This window comes from Otolemur garnettii, unplaced genomic scaffold, assembly GCF_000181295.1.
Source record: "Otolemur garnettii isolate 467f Iridium unplaced genomic scaffold, OtoGar3 scaffold00032, whole genome shotgun sequence".
In the NCBI taxonomy this organism is placed as follows: domain Eukaryota; kingdom Metazoa; phylum Chordata; class Mammalia; order Primates; family Galagidae; genus Otolemur; species Otolemur garnettii.
This window is the reverse complement of record NW_003852427.1, coordinates 8,318,198-8,340,674: the sequence shown is the minus strand read 5'-3', so window position 1 is coordinate 8,340,674 and position 22,477 is coordinate 8,318,198. Positions and strand designations below refer to the sequence as shown.

The window sequence follows — 22,477 nt, the reverse complement described above, 5'->3', positions numbered from 1 at the left end:
ACTTTGAAGCTTCCACACAATTATGTCTCACTGTGACTAGAGTGAAAACAGAACTGAGGAAGCACACAGTAAGTGTACTTGTTGGATACTACAAGGGTGGGGAAAAGCTTCTTAGAGGAAGCAACAGTCAGTCTGGAAGCACACTCAAAGAAAGACATGAGAGGGAAGGAGGAGTAGATTCAAATTTCATACTTCTCTCCAACTTCAACCTTTTGCAAGACTTAATCTAATTAAAAAGTCTGCTTCCTTAAAATGGCCCAAACTCTCAAATATCCTAAAGAATGTTCTCCGAGATTAATATACCACAGTAACTAAATTATTAGGGTGTGAATCCTGAGATATTAAGTAGAAAGGGGACCTCTGGGATACAGTCGATATGGAAAATGAAATTTCTAACTGAAGGCTAAATAGGTACTGCAGGACTGTTTATTCCAGAGCAGTTTGATCATGAGGAAATGTAATATGCCCAAGAGAGATAGAAATAATCCAGAGAAGATGTCAGATTTCAAAATGATCTGGCAAATAAGCACTGGTACACAGTAAACCTGTCACAAGTCTGCACTCTTTTTTGGTTAGTCCCTTGTAGGAAAGATCCTTTGAAGGGAAAGACATGAACTTGACAAGCCTAATGAATAGGAGTAATTAGTCTACTGTTTTTAAGGAGACCAAGCTCAAGATGACATCAGAACCACGTGAGGGATGGTCACTCCAGTGACATTCTAGCTCCATCTGAGTTAGGGTTATTAAATACAATGTGTCCAAGTCCCCCCCTTCCCAAGATATCCCAATGTATCTTGACATTATTACAACCCATATCTGGCAAAATCAGACTCACTAACACAGGCAAAAATGAAATTATGTGAGGAAATACCACCTTCCTTCTAGTTCTGCTTGAATTCCTTCGTATGATTATGGGCAGACTTAGCAAGCCTAATAACCCCACCTTCCAAGAGCAGTCCAGCAAGATGATACTCATTGGTGGTAGGGATCTAATCCTTCCCAATTAGGTTCTACCAGGTTTTATTAAGATAAAAACCAATCCAGAGTGAGGCCAATTAATGGGAACAAAAGTAAAACCTGGCAGGAGGTGGGAAGGAGCAGCACACAGAAGAATCACAGATTTTCTCTCTTGTTCTCCATCTCCCCCCACCACCATCCCAACTCGGTCCTATGAATTGGCCAGAACAGCTTAATAGGAAATAATGGAAATAATTCTAACCATGAATAAGAATTTTAATAAGGCTTCAAAACCAAGGTATTCATGGGGAGAGGAGGGAATGATAAACATCTTTAGACTCACCTAGAGCCACCTCTCTCTTACCTACCTACTTAAGCCAGAATATAAAGGAGGAATTTCAGGGAAGATTCTCAGAATAAACTGGGTCAGCAAGAGAGGTGATTTCCCTTTTGGTAGTGTTAGAGTCTACTCATGTATCCTGGGGCTGGAATAGCAACATAGAGGAGCTACAGTGCTGCCTTTGAAGCTCATACAACCCTACTGTATATATTCCTGTGAAAACTGGAAACTACATATCAAAGGTATAAATTACTGGGCCAAGTCAATTCAATATATGAGTTAAGGAGCAGATAAAAACTGTACACACACACACTTTTGGGGTATATATATCAGTATACATATTAGTTCTAATATGAACCACTAGAAATAATGAAATAGAGCACTGGCCAACTGTGGTCTGTAAGCCAAATCCAACCCACTGTCTGTTTTAGTAAACAAAGTTTTATTAGCAGACAACCATGTCTACTTGCTTACATATAATCTATAGTTGCTTTCATGTTAGAACAACATAAATAGTTGCTAGAGACTAGAGTCTGCAAAAATTAAAATATCTATCTTGCCCTTTATTGAAGTAGGTTGCCAAACTCTAAAATAGAAAATAGAAAAAATAAAGAAGGGGAAAAAAATGAAACTAAAAGCTGATTCTTTGAGATCAGTAAAATTGTTAAATCTCTAGTTAGAATGATCAGGAAAAAAGGAATTGCCAATATAAAGAACAAGAGAAGGGGCAAGAGCGAGACCCTGTCTCTACAAAAAACAGAAAAATTAGCCCAGACTTGTGAGGTGTGCCTGTAGTTGTAGCTACTCAGGGGGCTAAGGCAAGAGGATCTCTTGAGTCCAGGATTTTGAGGTGGTGGTGAGCTAAGATTGCCACTGTACTCTACCTAGGGCAACAGAGCAAGTCTCTTATCTCAAACAAACAAACAAACAAACAAAACACCCCAAAAACTAAAAGAGGAAAAAGAAGAAGAAGAAAAGAACAAGAGAGCGGCCATTGCAAATGTATACTACAGACTTTTAAAAAATGAGAATATTGTGAACAAGTACAGGTTAGTAAAATTTAAACTTAAATGAACAAATTCCTTGGAAGACGTGTAATACCAAACTTCACTCAGATAAAACAGATAACCCAAATAGTTCTATTTCTACTTAAAAAATTAAATTTTTAGTTAAACATCTTTCCACATAAGAGATGTCACATTCAGATGGCTTCAACTGGTACATTCTACCAAAATCTAAGAAAGAAATAATACCAATTCTTTACAAATTCTTGCAGAAAACAAAAGAAAACTCCATTCCCCAAGGCCAGCATTATCCCAATACCAAAAGCAGACAACGACATTATAGGAAAACCATTAATTAATATCCCCCATGAATACAGATGTGAAACAGTACTTACTAAATTTCAGTAAATTGCATCCAACAACACATGTAAAGGATAATTTATAATGACTAAGTAGGGTTTACTTCAAGTATATATTAGTTTAATATACAAAACTCTATTAATGGAATTTACTACATAATGGGGGGGGGATTACAGTAGATGCAGAATAAATAACTGATTTTAAAAAATCCAGTATCTACTTATGATAAAAACTCAACAAACCAGGAAGAGAAAAAAATTTCCTCCCTTTTACCTAATAAAGAAAATATATGAAAAACCTGTACCTTACATATTCAGTGGTGAAAGGCTCAAAACTTTCCTCTAATATTGGGAACAAGGAAAACATGTCGACCCTAATCTCATTATACTGAGAGTTCTAGCAAGATAACAAAACAAGAAAAATAAAATAGTGTAAGATTGGAAAGTAAAAAGTAAAACCATCTTTATTCACAACATGATCATGCATAAAAAATTCTAAGTAATCCACAAAAAAAGAGTGAATTTAGCAAAAGTGCTACCAAAAACTATAAACCATTGCTAAGAAGAATTAAAGAAGACTTAAATAATTGGGAAGGTATGCAGCATTCATGGATTGGAAGAATATTGTCACTTTCTTCCCACAGTGATGCAAAAATTCAACACAATTCCAATCAAAATCCCACTTGGCTTTTTAATTTTATTTTCGTTAGAATTGAAAACACAGTTACAAAATACAGTAAAATTCACTCTTTTGGTGTTGGTTCTATTTGACAAATGTAAAGATTCTTATAACCACCATCACAATCAGTATTCAGAATATAGAGCAGTTCTATTATCTCTTCCCTTCTCAATTTTTCTGTGCTACCCCACCTTGAAGCCTTGGATACCTTTGATTTGTTGTCTCTATTGTTTTGTCTTTTATAGGCTGTCGTAGAGATGGAATCATATAGTATCTTGCCTTTTGAATCTGGCTTCTTTCATGAAGCATAATGCATTTGCAATTTATCTACATTGTTACATAGATCAATAGTTTGTTCCTCTTGATCCTGATTGGTATTCTATTATACAGATAGATGGACCATAGTATATTCATTCCTCAGTTGAGGGATTATTTCTAGTTTTTGGTAATTGAGAATAACATTATGAATATTTATATACAGGTTTTTGTGTGAACACAGGTTTTCATTTTATATGAATAAATGCCTAGGAATGGAATTGCTGACTTATATGTTAAACTTTGTAAGAAACCGCTGACATGTTTACAAAGTAGATCTATCACTTTGTAATCTCCTACAAAGAGATTAATCTCTGCATCCTTCCTAGCAATTGTATTGTCAATGTTTAAACAACTTTAGCCTAGATCCTAAAAGATGTCTAGTGATACTTTATTGTGGAGAGTCTGTTCCTATCTTTTGCTCAGTTTTTTATTTGGTTGATTTCTTATAGTTTGGTGAGAGAAATATATTCTGAACAAGTTATCTGCCAGATATCTGATTGACAAATATTCCTTCCAATGGATGGATTGTTTCGTTCTCTTAACAGTGCATTTCAAAAAGCAGAAATTTTACATTTTGATGAAGACCAACTTACCTTTTCTGGATATTTTTAAAGTCATATTTAAGAACTCTTTGCCTAAAGTGAGATCTCAAAGATCTTCGCCTGCATTTTTTCTAAAAGTTTTATAGTTTTACCTTTTATATTAGGTCTAGGAGTATATTTTTTCTCTAAAGTGTGAAACACAGTTCAAAGTTAATTTTTTTGGCAATTGTACAGCACCTTTTCTTGAAAAGACCCTTGTTTCTCCTTTATATCTTTGTCAATAATCAACCTGGCTATACATGTGTGGGTCTACTTCTGGACTCTCTAATCTATCCCATTCAAACATGTGCTATTTTTTTGCTAATAGCATTATAGTTAAGTGTTCAAATCAAGAACTGTGAATCCTTCAATTTCGTTCTTTTTTTTTTTGGCTTTTATAGCTACTTTGTCTTTCCATGTAAGATTTTAAAATATTAAGATTATATTTTAAGGCTCAGCACCTATAGCACAGTGGTTACGGCACCAGCCATATACACCGATGGTGGCGGGTTTGAACCAGCCCGGGCCAGCTAAACAATGACAACGGCAACAAAAAAATATCTGGGCATTATGGTAGGCGCCTGTGGTACTTGGGAGGCTGAGGCAAGAGAATCACTTAAGCCCAAGAGTTTGAGGTTGCCATGAGCTGTGATGCCACAGCACTCTACCAAGGGCAACATAGTGAGATTTTGTCTTAAAAAAAAAAAAAAAAAGATTGTATTTTAAAATCTGTATCTAATGGTAAAGATTTTAGATATTTATATCTATAGTACTATTTCTAAAAAATTATCCTGGAATTTTGATTGAAATTGTGTTTAATCTATAAATTGACTAGGGAGAACTGACATTTTAACATGGTCTATCCCTCCATTTATTTAGGTTTTGGGTTTATTAGTGTTCTACAGAATAATTTTCAGTATATAGATCTTTCCATTTTTTTCTGAGCTACTGCAAATAGCTTTGTTAAAAAAATATTACAACTTTCAGCTGTCCACTGGTAGTATATAAAAATATAATTGATTATTCTATTTTGTGACCTTGCTTAACTCATTTATTTGTTCTAGGTTTTCATAGTGAGTTCATGGCATTTTCTACATAGACATTCATGTTGTCTGGGAACAGTTTTATTTCTTCCTTTCCAATCTGTATGCATTTTATTTCTCTGTCTTGCCTTATTGAACTTGGTAGGCATTCAGGTACAATGTTGAACAGGAGTGGTACAAACAGATAGACTTATCTTATTTCTGATTTAAGGGCAGCGATAGCTATATTCCCCTGTCTCAATTGTGGTGATAGTTTTATAGGTATATGTACATGTCAAAATTTATCATACTGTATACTTTAAATGTACATAGCTTATTTTATGTAACAAATAATTTTTTCAATTATACCCTAAGTGAAAAAATAATTTATTAGATGCTTTTGAGAAGCATTATACTTCCAGCCAACAACCAGATAGTTGAGGCTCCCATACTTGCCTACTTCTGTATCATCTCTAAAAACTGTGAAAAAGTTCTTTGTATCCCATAAAAAATTCACTTTGTTGTTGGTCTTTTCTTCTGACCTCATCTAAATCTTGCCTTACCTTTCTGTCTTTTACTTTTCAAGTTAGTAGAATTCTATCCAAGTGAGCTCTCTTTATAGACAGAATTCAATCTTATGTTCTCAAAAGAATGGTTTCTTTTGAACAATGTATTTTTTTCATCATTAGGTTTAGTAATGGTTCTCATTTCATCTAATATCAGTGATACTTATGAGATATACTTTTTTCTATGTTAAATTTATATGCATTAAAACGTAATATTTAGGCTCAGCACCTGTAGCTCAAGCAGCTAAGGTGCCAGCCACATACACCAGAGCTGATGGGTTCAAACCCAATCTGGGCCTGCTAAACAACAATGACAACTGCAACAAAAAAATAGCCAGGCATTGTGGTGGGTGCCTACAGTCCCAGCCACTTGGGAGGCTGAGGCAAGAGAATCGCTTAAGCCTAGGAGTTGGAGGTTGCTGTGAGCTGTGATGCCATGGCACCCTATCCAGGACAACAGCTTGAGGCTCTGTCTCAAAAAAAAAAAAAGGTATTTTTTATTTAAGAGAAATCTCCTAAGATATCCACCATACAACCACTTTGTCATATCTACCACCTTTTTTGCTTACAAATTCAATCAAGTTCCTAAGTCCTACCATGCTTACTTCCTGGACTGCTCCTCCCAAACTGGAATTACTCTGACTCAGGAACACTGAGGATGAACCTGAGCCCTGGAATTAGACTCTCTGGGTTCAACTCTCTACTGATGACCTTGGGCAGTTTTTTTTCATAAATAGATATACATGAATAGCTTAATGAATTTTAAAAGTGAAGATACCCATGTAACCAAGACCTATGTCAGAAAATTAAACTTAGTACTTCAGATCCTATGTTAAAACCTAAAGTTTGCAGGTGACCTTTATGACAAAATAAAATACGTACATTAAAACTTCTATGACACATCCCAGAAAAATATAGAAAAGTAATCCCCAAACTGTCCCCTGATAAATGCACAGTCTCTGTACTTCTGTGACTACCCTAGACTTGCCTTGCTGAAACAGAATGAAAGTAGGGGTCTGAAATGGAAAGTAAGATGCCTAAGAGTAAACAGATCAAAACTGTCTACAGGATAAGGAATTTGCAGGACTTTGAGTTCAAAACACAGTGGTAGAGAGGGCTAAAAATAGTGAATCCTGGAAAAAGGATTCACTTCAGGATTAAGAAAAGTGGATGCTCCTGTAGAGCAAGGACAGGTGTCTAGTGCCTAACACAGAGGGGAAATCTGCAGACTCTAGTCATGTTTTCCTCTATTCCAGGAAGAAGAATTCTTGAAGAGAGTTTAAAGGACGGTGAAGATCTTTCTTCTTGTCTCTAGAGCATGTCCCATCTCAGGACCTTGTCTTCTGCGGATTCAAATATTGCAAGAAAGTCCTAACTAAGAACTTTCTTTGTGCTCACATTCAGAAAATATTTCCCAAGAAAAAGGAACACATACCTGCTCTTTAACCTCAATGTTATGCTCCCCTTCCAGAATAAGGGTGACAGCTTGCATAATTTGCTTTCCATGAGTACTCATTATTTTATCTATATGCTGTAAAACAATGAGAAATCCATAATTATCATCCAAGAAACAAAGAAAAAGACCATAGGAAAGAAAAGAAGGCTTCTAAAAGTTAAACAATAGAATTCACAAGTGCTCCAAGCAGAACACCACAGCATACAGAACTAGATGCCAAAGAATAGTGTTTATTATATTTTGAAGCTGCAGTTTGTCTTCAAATACATGTATTTTTTATGACTTGAACATACATAGAAAGCATAAAGTTGACCTTCCAGACTATAGAATTACAGTAATAGGAATGTCCTCAAACCTAAAGACATATTAAAGAAAAAGGAAGCACAAAAAATGGATAGGGTGGGGTATGAGGGAAGCCAGAGACATGGTAAATATGGCATAGATTTACTAATACTGTCTTGGGGCAGAAATGCATAAAGATGACTCAAAAGACTAGTGAGGCATAGAGAAGGGAACCACTTATGTTTCCTCATCTATCTGAAGGCCACTAACACTTCTGCTCAGGGAACACTAGAGAAACTGTATGAAGAGGGACCCCACCAGCAAGGCTCAGCCTTTCCTACTCTGATTTGTACCTACTGTTCTCTATAGCAACATCTTCAGAGATCAACCCTATCAATGTGAGCAGGGGGATGGTCTATGGAATGGCTCTGAGAATTCTTTAAAGGAGAAGAAGCAGAGGTCCCAGTGATTTAGGTTGAGAAACTTATTCTGGCCAGCAAACCAGGTAAGAATAAAGTAACAAATAGAGGCAGGCACATATCCAGCACCAAAGGAGGAGAGGGAGATGGACAGGCAGTACAGGAGTGGAGGATAGGGGTTACTAGGGTGAAGCAGTTCTCAGAACACCTATTTAGGTGACAGGTCTGGACATCAATGTCTTGCTTCTCTGGGAAAGGGCAGTGTTTGAATCACATTCATGGGCAGACATTGATGAGGGCAGAGAAAGGTAACAATGTTTTGCAATGCATATACGGGACTAGCTAATCTGGAAGCCTGGGAGATTCTACTTACAGGCCGAGTAGAGAGGAGATTTCTAAGAAGTCCCAATGTCTTCATCAGCACATTCAAATCTGAATCTGATAATAACCGGAATAGCTGTTCAGTACTCAAGCTTCGTAAAATATCTGCTTTTATTTTTTGTTCAGCCTGAAATGCCATATTCTGAAAGGATTAAAGAAGTTGCAAGAATCATGTCTACATTTACTTTATTAAATTATATTCTAATAGTATTCCGATAATTTTCAAAGTACAAACAGAATCTGCACAAAATCCATAAGTCATACTATTTTTCTGATTCCTATCACCTATACTCCTGTCAAGAGAAAGGTAACTGTCATTTCTAGATATACTTTTATATGAGAAATATAATTGCTTTTAGCATTAGGATGTCTTAAAATTACACAAATAAATATAAAATCCACTTATGACTTTTGAGATTATCTTAAGGCTATCAAGTTGCCTTCTGTATACTTTAATGAGAAAATGAATATACTGTGCCATGCCTTTTAAAAATGACTTCAAACTACTCAGTTATTATGGATGAAAATAAATAGTGGGTCTTGTTAACTTTTCTGCCATGAAAACATCTATTGTGCTCACAATACTGAGCTAGGCCTTGGCATGGCTGGGCCATATCATATATGAAGCTTTCCAGGGGTTAGAAGGTATGTCTGAGCTACCTGCAATCCCAGATCCTACGAACTGAGACTGATTCATTATAATATTGTCCTTCAGAAACATATTTTAATTAAGGAGCAAGTTATCTAACGATGTAAGACAGCGTGGCAGAGCAAAAAGAATATTCGCTGGGTATCAAAAGACCTAGGTCAAAGATGATTCCAAGGTTTTATATTTTATGGACAGAGAACATAGCAAGTGTTAATATAGAGACTGATAAGAGTAAGGTATTTTGTACAGATTTGAGAAGTTGAATAAATTCAATTTCCAACATTAAAGCTGTTCATGTCAGGGAGCTCTCAAATGAAGTCTCAAAGGCCATTTAAGTGATACAATAGCCAATGGGGAATAGGTAACAATTAACATCTGGATATGTAGATTTCAAAGTACCCTCTTCCATTAGAGGGAGTTAGAACCCTGACAGTAGATGAAGTCCCTGAAACTGAAGTATAAAGGAACTGGAAACTGGGAACTGAAACTTGAGGAAATGCCCCCTGAGGAAGAGGGTGAAAGAAACCTAGGTAGAAAGTAAGTTTAAAAAAAAAAAAAATTAAGACCTGAGCAAGAGTTTCAAGAAAGAGAAGTGCTAAAAGCTATAAAAAGTTAAGGAGAAAAATAACTTTAAAACTACTGGATTTGGTGCTTTCTTAGAAGATGATTACTTCTATCCCAAAGTCTGTACAAAAACACAGCAGAGACAGCATGGAACAGGGACAAGAGTACAGGCTTGACAAGTTTAGAACCCATCCCCATTACTATTCCATTACCAGCTGAGAGGCCTTCACCCTCACCAGTCATTTGCCCTCACTGACTAGTTTCCCAATTGTAAGGTAGATATGTAGCAATGAAACTTAAAATAAGAATTAAAGGTAACAAATATAAAACACCTAGCTTAGTGTTTGGTAAACAGATACTAATTTACATTGTAAATATAATTATGTTTTAAAAAAATCCATGTAGGATTACTCCACTTCCAATTTTAATAAATCTTAAGGAAAAATGGTTTTCTGATTCCACAGTTATAAAGTTTTAGAATCTGGGTTATTACAAATTATTTACTAGAAACTGTTAAGAAATTATCAAGCGTTTATGTATCAAATCTATTCCACTGGGCAAGTTATTTAATTATTCTGCAAAAAAAAGTGTGAGGTAATATATATTAATGAACCTGATTTAGCCATTCTACAGTGTATGCGTATTTCAAATCATGTTGTACACCATAAATATATACAATTTTTATTTTTCAATAAAAAAAATAATCATTCTGTGCCTTACTCATCTGTAAAGTATGATAAAATGGTCCCTAGCTTATTTCACAGAGTTGCTCTCATGAGCAAAGGCGATATGAAATTGTTTTGGAAGGTAGGGAACTCTATATAATAATACTAGTGTGTTCATGATGAGGAAAATATGCTTTTCCCAAATTAGATATATCAAGTTTCAACACCTATTCATTTCTCTTAATAACAACTAAGAGAACTGAAGCACACAGTGGCCGGACAACTTGCCTACAGTTGAATCTGAAAGCTGAATACTAAGTCTTCTAGGTCCTGAGTCATTAGAGAAAACTTGGCCAAAACAGCAGTATTTTAAAAAAAAATTCCAGCTATTTCAGATTATATTTCTAACTTTGAAAAAGCTCTGTTATCTTTATAAATTATGACATACATAGAAAAATGAAACATACCATTAAAGCCCAAATTCCATTCACTCGTAAAGCAGGATTTTCACTTTGGGTTAATCCACAAAGTAGCTCTACAGCTCCTGATTCTAAAATAGGCTGCCATTGGAAAAGAAAACAACACAGTTTCAAAGTCAGGTTTATAAAGAAAATGTGCACATACCCTGGGACACCTTGCCTAAGGTTTCTTCTTCACTTTTATCCAATTCTAAGCAACTTTCACAAAGCAGGGAATGATAGTGTTATAAAGATCACCTTGAAAAGAGCAAAGACAATTATTCTCTCTCTCACACACACATATACACCCCACCCAACCCCATAAAACAACACACTCTGCCATTTCCTTTCACACATACCCTTGTGATCCTATTACCTGACTCCCCACTCTCGTTCTCACCATCCTCTGAGACTACCACTCCCTGCTTTGTGTATGCACTTAACTTGTATGCTGCTCACAAACTGTGACTATGAAGCAATACGGTTGGTTTAGAAATGAAATACAGTACAACCTCTGTAAGGTGACCACCCAAAGGACTGTAACAAACTGGTCAACATACAGAGGTAATCAACATAAGGAACTAGGCCTGCTGTACCAATCCATACATATTGTGAATGCCTGGTCTATGCAAATCAGGTCAACTTAAGGAGGTGGTCAGTGTAGGGAGGTGGTCAACTATGGAGGTTCTACTGTATAAGGCAACTTAGATAACCAAATTACTTCCTTCCAAACTGTCAAATTACCTATTCCAAATGTGTGGCAAAATTGATCTTTTAGGACTATATTCAGGATTACTTGTTAATCATACAAGCAAGACAGTCCTGTACTTTTACAGTCATGCCACATTTGACACCTAAAAATACTGTGCTTTACACTTAGGTTATTTATGATACTTGACTGAAAATGGGTATTGGCAATTTCTAAAAACAATTCAAACTTTTGAGGATTAAGATTTACTACCACCAATGAACGCTTAAAGGCAATCCGCCAAGTGGATTCTAGAAATGTGATAAGCCATTCAGATCTATCTACCTAGAAAAAGGGTAGTGCTTTTCAAGATGGTATTTTTGAAAAGGGGTACACAGTTCTCTATTTGTACAAATTGTGTTTTATTAAACTTTATATTTTGAAATAAGTTTAAACTTCTAAAGTGGCAAGAATACAAGCAACTCTTTTCTCAGACCCACCAATTTTTATTATTTTGCCATACTTGCATTATCATCTCTCTCATCTATATCCACATTTATCTTTTCTGAACCATTTGAAAGTACATATATTATGCCCCTTTACCCTTAACATGTCAATGTATATTTTCTAAGAATATGAATATTCTCTTAGATAATCATAGTACAGCTCCAAATTTAGAAAAGTTAACACTAATTAAAACAATACTTTTATCAAATTTATAGTCCATATCCCCGTTTTGTCATTTGGTCCAAAAATGTTCTCACAGAATTTCCAGTTTATTTTTTAATGTTAAAAAACCAGTTCAGAATTCAGTTTACTTTTAATGTTCAGAATCCAGTTTATTTTTAATGTTAAAAAAAATATTAACAATCAATTTCCTAACCAGATCCTAAATGTTCTGAAGGTAGACCAAATGCAACATAAGAGCTGTTTAGGATGACTGACACAGTGCACTGGCTGTAGCCAGATAATCACCAGGCCAGGGCCCCCCTCGGGGGAGAAGAGAATAGATGGAAGCTCTGGCATACTATCTCACCTTTCTCTTCTTTCAAAGTAACTATCAGTTTCTCCCATTGGTTCACAGATTTCTGCCTTGTTAATATTATCTTCCTAATTACAGTCAAAACCTACAGGTGGTATAATGCTGAACATAAATTCAACAAAAATGAGACTACTACATGCACAATAAACTTATTTGTGAATGGGCAGATCAGAGATATAACACAGTAAAACTAATTTTAAAAGGTTTCCTCTTCCTTCATTAAAATTTATTTTACTTTTCCCTATTAAAAAACAATATATGCTCTTTTTTTTTACATGGGCATATTTTTTACAAAACAAATAACAATACATATAGCAAAAGGGAGGGGGAATCCCCACATTTAATCTCTCCCCAAACTACTATTAACATTAAACACTAAAAGTATTTTCCAGTAACAGTTTTTATCTCCTTGAAAAAAATTATAATCCTCATTTACAAAATTTAGTCTTAATTTATTCTTTAGTAAAAATATAGTTTCAAAACAGTCTATATTTGAGGCAGTTTAGACTGACTTTAAGCTGTATCTTTTAAATAGCTGAATATGCTAGGTAGAATAAAAAGAATGGGAAATGATAACCATATTTGAAATGAATGATTTAGGCAGGTCCCGGTGGTTCACGCCTGTAATCCTAGCACTCTAGGAGACTGAGGCAGGAAGATTTCTTGAGCTCAGGAGTTGGAGACCAGCTTGAGCAAGAGCAAGACCCCATCTCTACCAAAAATAGAAAAACGATCTTGGTGTCAGGGCGGGTACCTATAGTCCCAGACACTTGGGAGGTGGAGGCTGGAGGATCAGTTGAACTCAGGAGTTTGAGGTTGCTATGAGCTAGGCTGACACCATGGCACATTAGCCTGGGCAACAGAGTAAGATTCTGTCTCAAAAAAAAAAAAAAAAAGTTTCCCCGACCTCACTCCAATCAATCAAATAATTCAGAAATGTTTTTTAAACCCAATCCACAAATATCAGTGTCAATCACTGTAAAAAGATTTTGGCTAATCTCTAGCTGGACTGTGCAATGTATAAGAAGAGAAAATTAATACTAACCTCTTTGCTTGGAGAAAATTCAAGAAGAAGATTACATAGCATGGAAGATGCTACCACTAGGATTTCATCAGGTGCATTTTGTAAAACCTATGGAATTAGAAAGGAAATACTATTTATAGTTTGAAATCATGAAGATGAGATCATAAGATGACTAAATAAAGATAAAATAATTATCTTTCAACCTGATTTCTCATATTGGAGAGCTGATTAGGAAAGATCACCTTGATACTGTGTCAGACTTTACCCAGTACTATACTTAACATTGACAGTGGTCTTCCTAACTATCCTACTTGGAGAAGCTGCAACCTCACTGGGGGTTGTTGCAGAAAGAAGACAGATATAAGTCAGAGAAAAGGAATCTATGTGAAAAACTTATAGACTGTGGAACTGCTTTGAGACAAGCTAGCTTATTCTACTCTATCAAATCAGGCTACTTAGGAATCCACAGAATCCCTTGACCTTGACTACTACTTCTTTTTTTTTTTTTTTTAGCAGGCCTGGGCTGAGTTTGAACCCACCAGCCCTGGTGCTGGCACCCTAACCACTGAGCTTTGGGCGCCCAGCCTGACCTTGACTTCTTGATGTGCATTTGCAGGGGCTTATTTAACCAGGAGGACTGATAGATTAAATTACTACTGCACAAGCAGGGCAATGGGGAAGACTGATTCTCAGGACTGGAATCACACAGACCTGACTCCACTAATTAGATGTGTGAACCTAAGCATATTTTTTAACTTCTCTGAGCCTGCATTTCTTCATCTATAAATTAAGGAAAATTGTACCTCCTTGGTGGAACTATCGGGGATTAAATGTGTTTTGGTGAATAATAAGGGAAGTACCATAGCAGTGAAATGAAAAACAAAGACTAGATGCAAATTTCAGATCAACAACTAAATAGGCAAGTGAATTCCTTAGCTATAAAATGCTTCACAGAATTGATGTGAGAATTAATATACAGGAAGACTTTACAATAGTAACTGGCATATAGTAAATTGCTATATAAGGTTTTAAAAAAGGTTACTTATGGCCGTAACTGTTGTTGCTATCAAGCACAATATTATGCACATAATAAGTATAAAGTAAATGAACTGTAGTGGACTTTCATCGAACTCAGAAGGCAAGACAGAATGATGATAAATAGCTATTAACTACTATCAGAACCTGTCCTTTCTAGATTCTAAGAGATAAAGTTTCATAAACATCATTACTTATATGCGTTAATCACTTCAGCTAAATCCTATGCATTCAGATCAGATCAGACTTGGGCTTATGCTCCCAAAAGGAGTCCTAGAAGCTTCAGTTATGCAAACTGGAAATAGATAATCAGAAAAAAATTCAGAGAGTTCAATCAGAAAAAAATTCCAGAGAATTTAGCTTTTCTCAGCTAAACCAAGTTAAGAATAAGCAAAAATTATAAAGTAGAAGCAGCTCTTCTAAAATGTTATGTTTTGACTCTCCTGTGAATTGTGTTTGTGGATAAAGATCAAATCTCATATACTATGCATGCTGACCTCCGTGCTGCCAGCAACTCCTCTGTTCACCCTTCCCTTGCTTTGCTTACCCTTTCTACATCATCTTTTAGGTACACCTCCACACAAGGTTTAAATTACCCCAGCCCTTCCAGCCAGAAGTCATCCTATGCTCCTCTGAGTTTCCATGCCATTATCTGTGAACTCTCTTAGGATTACTGTGACTGTCACCTATTGAAATTATTTATGCAGTTATGCCAAGCTCTCCTTTTATTAAGAGAGATAAGATCCTTGAAGGCATAGTCTGTGCCTATGGAATTCATGCTGATCTTTAACAACCCAATGGCACTGCACAAAATGGGTGCTCGATGAACATTTACAGAGGAAATAATCATTTTCCAAAATTATACTACTTAGAATCATTGGTTGAAGTAAGTGAATATCTACTAAGTCTTTAAAAAGTTGCTTTGGTTGACATAATTCATTTTTAAGAATATTGTTTACAGAGATTAATTTTTTATCAAATTTTATTTTCATATTAGATAATATCTAATGATAAATTATAAGAGAAGAAAACCTATAAAGTTCTTAAAAGGATATATTAACAAAGTAGAATATGACATGTGAAATCCAGAAGTCAATATCTAACACTGACCAAACAGAATTTCACCAAGATAGGAACAAAAAAAATCATAAATGAAAATTTTAATTAAAAATGATTACTCTCCTATAGTTTGCTAACCAACAATTAAAAATGTGACTAAATAAAGACAAAATAATGAAAAGTAAAAGGGGGGAAAATCAATGGATAAACAGCTTATGAACTTGAAACCAAAAAGTATGTGAAGTAAATCATCAGTTTACTTCCAAGCTTTTACGACTTTAGTTCAAATGTGCAGCAATGTTGTACTTGAGAGTAATTTACTCACATGTATACAAGTACACAAAACCCTTCCAAATTGTTCACCAGAACTTTCCCCAGGTAGAACTAGATAGAAACCACATGTTGCTCCATTTCTGATTTGTATGATAGAGGGATACTGAGCTGAGCAATAAAGGAAAATGGCTTTGGATAAAAAGGGAGTTATTTTGGAAGTAGAAGAGCACTCGGGATTATGTTGCTATGAAAAAGGTGAGAACAGTAAAAGAAAACACCACATAACCAAAGAGAACCTTAAAAAATCCAGCCCTCATGGTTTTAGATAAGGGATTGTGAACCTCAATCAAACTTTTATTGATGGGAACTGGCACACTCCATAATCTACTGTCCCCTAAGTGTGGAACAGCACTGATATTGTAGTTGGGGAGTGAGATAAATAACCATTCTGAAACTCGGGACTCTTAATGAGGTTCAGAAAACAAAAGGGTATCAAGGAATGAGAAAACTGAAAAGAGCCGACTTATATGCAATAGGGAGAAAATGAAGAAGTCTGCCAATGGGCCGTGTGTGGTCCTATAATCCTCACACCTATAATCCTAGCACTCTGGGAGGCTGAGGCAGGTAGGTTGCTTGAGCTCAGGTGTTCCAGACCAGCCTGAGCAAGAGCGAGAACCTGTCTCTACCAAAAATAGAAAAACTAGCTGGGTGTTGTGGCAGGTGGCTATAGTTCCAGCTACTTGGGAGGCTGAGGCAAGAGGATCCCTTAAACCCAAGAGTTTGAGGTTGCTGTGAGCTATGATGCCGTAACACTCCACCCAGGGCAACAAAGTCAGACTCTGCTTCCAAAAATAAAAATAAAAAAAAAAAAAACAGAAGAAAAGAAAAAAAAAACTGTGCCATTGAATAGAAATGGGTAAGGTTAAATGTCAAATGCTGGTTAGGTAGGCCTACTGGAAAGAAGAAATCAAAGACATAGATACTGTCCTAATAAGCCTCACAAGGCCTTATCATGACATTTGGATTAGAAACTTCTTAGTGTACCCCTGACAGCTCCTGAATCATGTACCCAAACCCATCATTCCTTTCACTGAATTATTTCCAGAGTTTATATCATCTTTCCAAGCAACTGCCTTATTTCAGGACTTCAACAGACAAATTATGCACTCTGCCATGAAATGAACCTTCCTACGAGATGAACCACTCCCCATGTCAATTCCCAAGGCCTATGGTACTAGTGTAACTCTTCCATCTGGTCCTTAGCCTGTCTACTGGTACAGCTCATTACATCTTACTCCTCTCTACTGTGGTAATAAGGGTATCCTTGCCGTTCCTTGCACATGTACTATGTAATGTTTCATCTTATACTATTCCTTTCTCTGGGAACTCTGTCTTCCTTTTGCCTTCAAAGCCTGCTTTATAATCTTCCTGCCTGAAGCCTCTCCTGACAATTTCTGCCACACCGATGCCTCTACTCTAACCTGCAGCTTTTAGCCCAGGGCAAGAGCTCTGCAGTAAAAATTTTGGGGTAGCTCACTGTGCCTGGAGGTTGTGCCTAGCACACAGTAGGTACTCAAAACAAAACCAAAAAAAAAAAAAACCCTAAATAAACAAAAAATTTTGTTGACTAAACGCAAAGTATATAATCATTTAGGGAAAAAATAAGATAAAGACCTGTAATTCTGTAATATAATGGGGGATAGCATTATTAGCAATAACCGTAACATACACTCTTAAGTCTTGATTCAGATTCACTTGCCCTGAACCCTTTTTTGGAGGTTGGGGGACACCCAAGAGAAGACCTAACAGCAAAAATGTTATGCTTAAAAATATCCAGGGACTGCCAAAAGACAAAGAACAAAATAAAATGCCATCTTTCCTTTTTATAATTAAAAATTACAAAGATAACTCTAGATATAAGATTAAAGCATAATATTAAACATATAGGGAGATCAGATGAGTAAAAGCTTTAGTTAATAAAAGATCAGGCCTGCAATTCTCTTTCACACAAGATACCTCAGAAATGCTCTATAGATTTCTACATCTTAGACCATCAGATTTGAGGAGATGAATGTTCAAAATGCTCTACACAAAAATTAGACATACTCCTCAACCCAAAGAGTGCTGTCAGCTTGCTCAGCTTACTAAACACTGTGGGTCTGGCTGTCACTTGCTGATCCTTTCTTCTTACCTTCATTAAGGGTTTCCACACAGCATGATCCTGGAAACTGGTTCGAAGCTGCTGCACAGATCTGGATAAACTGTGCAAACATCTACAAAGAATAATCAAAATTAGCTTCTCGAGAAGCCAAAACTCTCACCTTTCAAACAAATCGCATGGCATGTCATAATTACCAATGTATACTTCAAGTATATTTACAGACACTGTTAAGTCAACTATATCAGACCACTTCATGGGGTTTGGAGGCCAGGCTCTCTGTTAGATAATGTTACACACTGTATGAATACACCCGAACATACTTTGAGTAACTTTTGGATTCTGTGCTTACTTAGCGGAGGACCGGAAAGGAAACAGATTAAACACACAGCAAAGGATTTTTATTCAGACCATGTAAAGCTCATACCTGACGGCAGCTAACCGCACCTTGACACTAGACTCAGACAAGCCAGTCACAATTCGGTCCATCATATTTTCAGTCTCAATGATCTGGAGAAAAAGGTTAATGCTGCATAAATAACAACATGAAGGTGACAAACTTCACTGCTTGTAAATGCAAGTATGTTAACAACCACTGAAAGTTTAATGCTGTTTTTTGGCAAGAGTTTTTATCTCTCAAACAATCATCTGCGGTGGGGGCAGGCAGCTCATCAGAAAGGTAGGTCTAGCCTACTTAGGAACCTGCCAGGCTGAATGACAGGTGTAAGGGGCAAGTTATGTTTCTTTATTTTTAAAGACATTTAAAATAAAAATTAAATGGTATAAGTATTGCAGAAGTGTTGACTAAACAATCATGAGAAAAAGTAAAAGAGAGAAACTAACTCATTGGGCAGGTTCCTGACAGAGTGAAATTTTAAAGAAATCATAGTTGACACTCAGCCCTCATCAAATGAAATCTGTGGGTTTCTGACTGAGCCATCCCATGGCTATGTCTTTACCAAGGAATTAAACCTAAGTTAAATATTTAGAAAAGTAACCCATCTTTCACTATAGAATCAAGGCCTGCAACATGTAAAAACTATGATTGTGAAGTTTTATTGCTGTAACTTTAAAACAAGATGGCCTGTAATTTCCCTTCATTAAGCAATGTCTAGATATAGACAGTGTTAAGGAAATTAAGTGTGATCTGTATAGGCCTATGGAAAAATAGCCTTTTCATATTAGAATAAAGTACTAATGTAATTACAACATAAATGTTAGCAAAAACAATTATTTGTTGAGTTCTTCTAAGTGCCAGGCATTGTGCTAAGCATATTATGTTACCTGATTTAACGCTCACTCTTGTGTGGGCAGTACTCTAGATAATACAGAGCTTTCCTGGAATCACAGAGCTGTGACTAGAACTCAGGTACTGGATTCCAGAGTCCACCTGCGTAGCCGTATTTGTAACACAGCTCTGGTTAAAGCAGTAGTTCTGCACTGTACTCATCAAGTTGTTCCCACCATAGGCAACTCATTAATGAGAGTTATTACTCCCACCTGGGAAAACACCTTAGCCCAGTAGATCTCAATACTGGCCTCATGAACTGGGGAGCTTTTTAAAAAAATCCTCATGTCCAGGTCACACAGCAAACCAATTAAATTAGATTACCCAGTGTGGGGGGTCCAGGCACCTGTACTTTTAAAAGACATTCCTCATGTAAAGCCAGTGTGAAGCCAAGGTTAAAGACCATTGACCTAGACTAAAAGAAGATTCAGAAGGCTGGTCCCAGAACAGGAAGGTAAGAAATCTCAGAATGTTCCAGCCAAACAGGGAAAGATTTAGTTGAAATGAACAGTGACCAGAGAGAATAATATCAACTACTAATAGGGAACTACATTTGTGCTGTAGGTTAGGAATGGTAATTTTTATATAGGGTTTACAGTTTCCCCCAATGTGGTCAAAGAAAATTTATATATTTATTGATCTATTCCTCATCCTAGACCAGCGGTTCTCAACCTGTGGGTCACAACCCCTTTGTAACAATCAAAATACATCATGGAATTAGGAAGGTTGAGAACCACTGTCCCAGACCAAACCTAATCTTTCTTACTTTTATGCACACCCACTTTGTGCCCTGTCAGAAACCCCTTCCCTTCCCAGACTTCCTACTCTTTTACCTCTTCTATATCTTTTCCCCTGACAAGGAGGTCCTACTTTGATTCTCCACTTAGTAAACAGATTCCCTTTTCTCACTGCCCTTTTACCACTTACTATTCCTGCTCCAGATTACAAACTGCTAATGTTGCAGTAATAAAACTACCAAACGTGGCTGACTGGTCTCTCAGTATAAACTATCCCTCCTCAGCAGGACTCTCACTGCTAGTCTGGGGCCTTGTACCCACCTGCAGGAAATGCCCATATTCCTCACACTGGCTATTTCCTTCTTCAAATTCTTCCAATCTTCCTCATACCTTACCGTCCTCTAAACTCACCTCATCTTTGTAGGAACCTTGCTTGCTTTCTGGGATACAAGTTGCCTCAACTTCCTATTTTTTCCTGAAATGTCTCCATACTTCCACTAATTACTTCATTCTTGTTATATTGAGGTTGGGTACTTGAAGCTCAAAGCTCTTCTACCTTCATCCCAAAACTACCTCCACAGACCTTTCTTGCACCTTTACTTTGCTCTACCCCTCTGGATTCTTCCCCTCAACCTGCCCCACTTCCCACCCCTATTTAAAAGACATGAGTGCCTAAACTTTAACCTATTGAAACTATAGTCCTCTCTATTTACCATCCTTCAATGGGCATGTGTCTATTAAAGGCTGTGTCTATCTACACATACCATGCTGTGACTTCAAAACTAGCTCAGAATGGGTAATTTCCTAATCCAAAATTCTGTCCTAGCATTCTCTCCTGATTTCTAGCTCCGTATTTCTGACTGCCTAATAAACACGATCTTACCAGGAAGTTCAGTGGTACTTCCAAATGAAATTGGATTATGTCTCATACTATGTTCACCCCTCACCACACCCACCCTGGTAACCCGGCTAAATCTGCTTGCTCTCTATGTCTTTCTGTCTCTCTCTGCACCGTTTTTCCAGCCACCAAGGCACTCAATCTGTACTAATTCTGACTTCAGTTCTTCCTCCCTTAACAACAAAAACCCAATTAATTTCTTCTGCACTATACCTTATATTCATTCCATCACCATTCTCACTCCATTAAACTAGTTGGGACCTTAATATTTCCTTGGGGGTAATAGTAATGTATTTCTCCAAATACCTAATCATTTGGGCCATAGCACAGACTGGCTGGCTGATAAGTTACTTTAATCAAGCTGTAGTCATCAAGGCCAAGTCAGAACCTTCAGCATGAGAGGAAAACTAAAACCTGGGGCAAAAGTCTCAGGCACTGGAGGGCTAGATGCTAATGCCTGAAAGCTCCTGGTAGCTTGGGCAATTATTTTTACTTAGCAACAAGGAGGGATAATTAGGGAGAAAGAGTTGGCTGTATGGATTTAGTTACATTATCAGAGAATAAGGTGGTGGTGGGAGGCATGTGGATGGACAGAACACATGATTACTCTCCAGGAAGAACTGAGAAGCACCATTAGCACTGGCTCTAGGTGCTTGTCCTGGTCATGAGTAAGACTTGAAAGAGGGCTCTAGATAATGTTTCCTGACCACATTCAACCAAAGAAACAAATGTCAGATAGACATTTAATAAAGTATATTTCACTATAGTCATCATTCACAAATCCCTGAAATTGGTTAACACTGCAAAAAATCCTGATTTTTTTACAAGAGATAGGACAGAAGATTCTATAAGCTTATTTTGGGCTGAAGTCTCAACTGTGGTCCCCACCCCCCCCAAAGTTCATAAGGCAACATCTAAGAACCTGGGGAGAGAGAAAAAGGTAACCAGAAAAAAGTGAGTGGGTAGCCAACCTTTTTGGTGAAGCAGGGATGTTATGAGTGAAGTTGCTGCACAATCCTGAGCAACTCACTTTACCTCTCTGGGCCTTCAGTAAAATGAGGGCACCTAGCAATGATTATTTTACCTCTAATTCTTTGCAATCAGCAGATGAACAAAGATCATATTAGTCAGTCTGGGCAAAACTATCATGTTGTTCACAGCAATACATGAAACAAGAAAGGTGAGAAAAGACTGTAATGGTGCAGGTCTAGTTAGTATCAAAATCAGGGAGAAAGCAAGGAAGGGCAAAAAGAGCAAAGCTCTTATATACATTCCTGGGTTTATTTACTTAGCAAATATCTGAGAGCCCATTGAGTACCACATACAGTTTTAAAACTTGAGTAGTGAGGGAGAAAACGCCCTTGTTCCCACCAATTCATAATGTTGAATAAGCAAGTACAATTACCTTTTGAAGTGCTTTGGTGTTTGATCCTATGGCAGCAAGAGCACCACAGAAATGACAGGGGCTATGGGCTTAAAGCCAAGAGAGTTGGGCTCGGTGCCTGTGGCTCAAGCGGCTAAGGCGCCAGCCACATACACCTAAGGTGGCGGGTTCGAATCCCCAGGCCGGGCCTG

General features: G+C 36.9%; 1 protein-coding gene across 2 annotated transcripts in view; it reads right to left on the bottom strand.

Moving 5' to 3' along the window:
• The window catches only part of ARMC8 (armadillo repeat containing 8), a 103,654-nt gene that overhangs the window by 13,420 nt on the left and 67,757 nt on the right, over positions 1-22,477 (bottom strand). For both annotated transcript variants that reach the window (XM_023513021.1, XM_012804987.2), the window contains exons 13-18: positions 18,407-18,489; positions 18,013-18,094; positions 13,476-13,562; positions 10,710-10,802; positions 8,357-8,506; positions 7,262-7,357 (exon numbers count right to left, since the gene is read on the bottom strand). In XM_023513021.1, the coding sequence (XP_023368789.1) occupies positions 7,262-7,357; positions 8,357-8,506; positions 10,710-10,802; positions 13,476-13,562; positions 18,013-18,094; positions 18,407-18,489 (591 nt within the window). The remainder of the gene's footprint in view (positions 1-7,261; positions 7,358-8,356; positions 8,507-10,709; positions 10,803-13,475; positions 13,563-18,012; positions 18,095-18,406; positions 18,490-22,477) is intronic.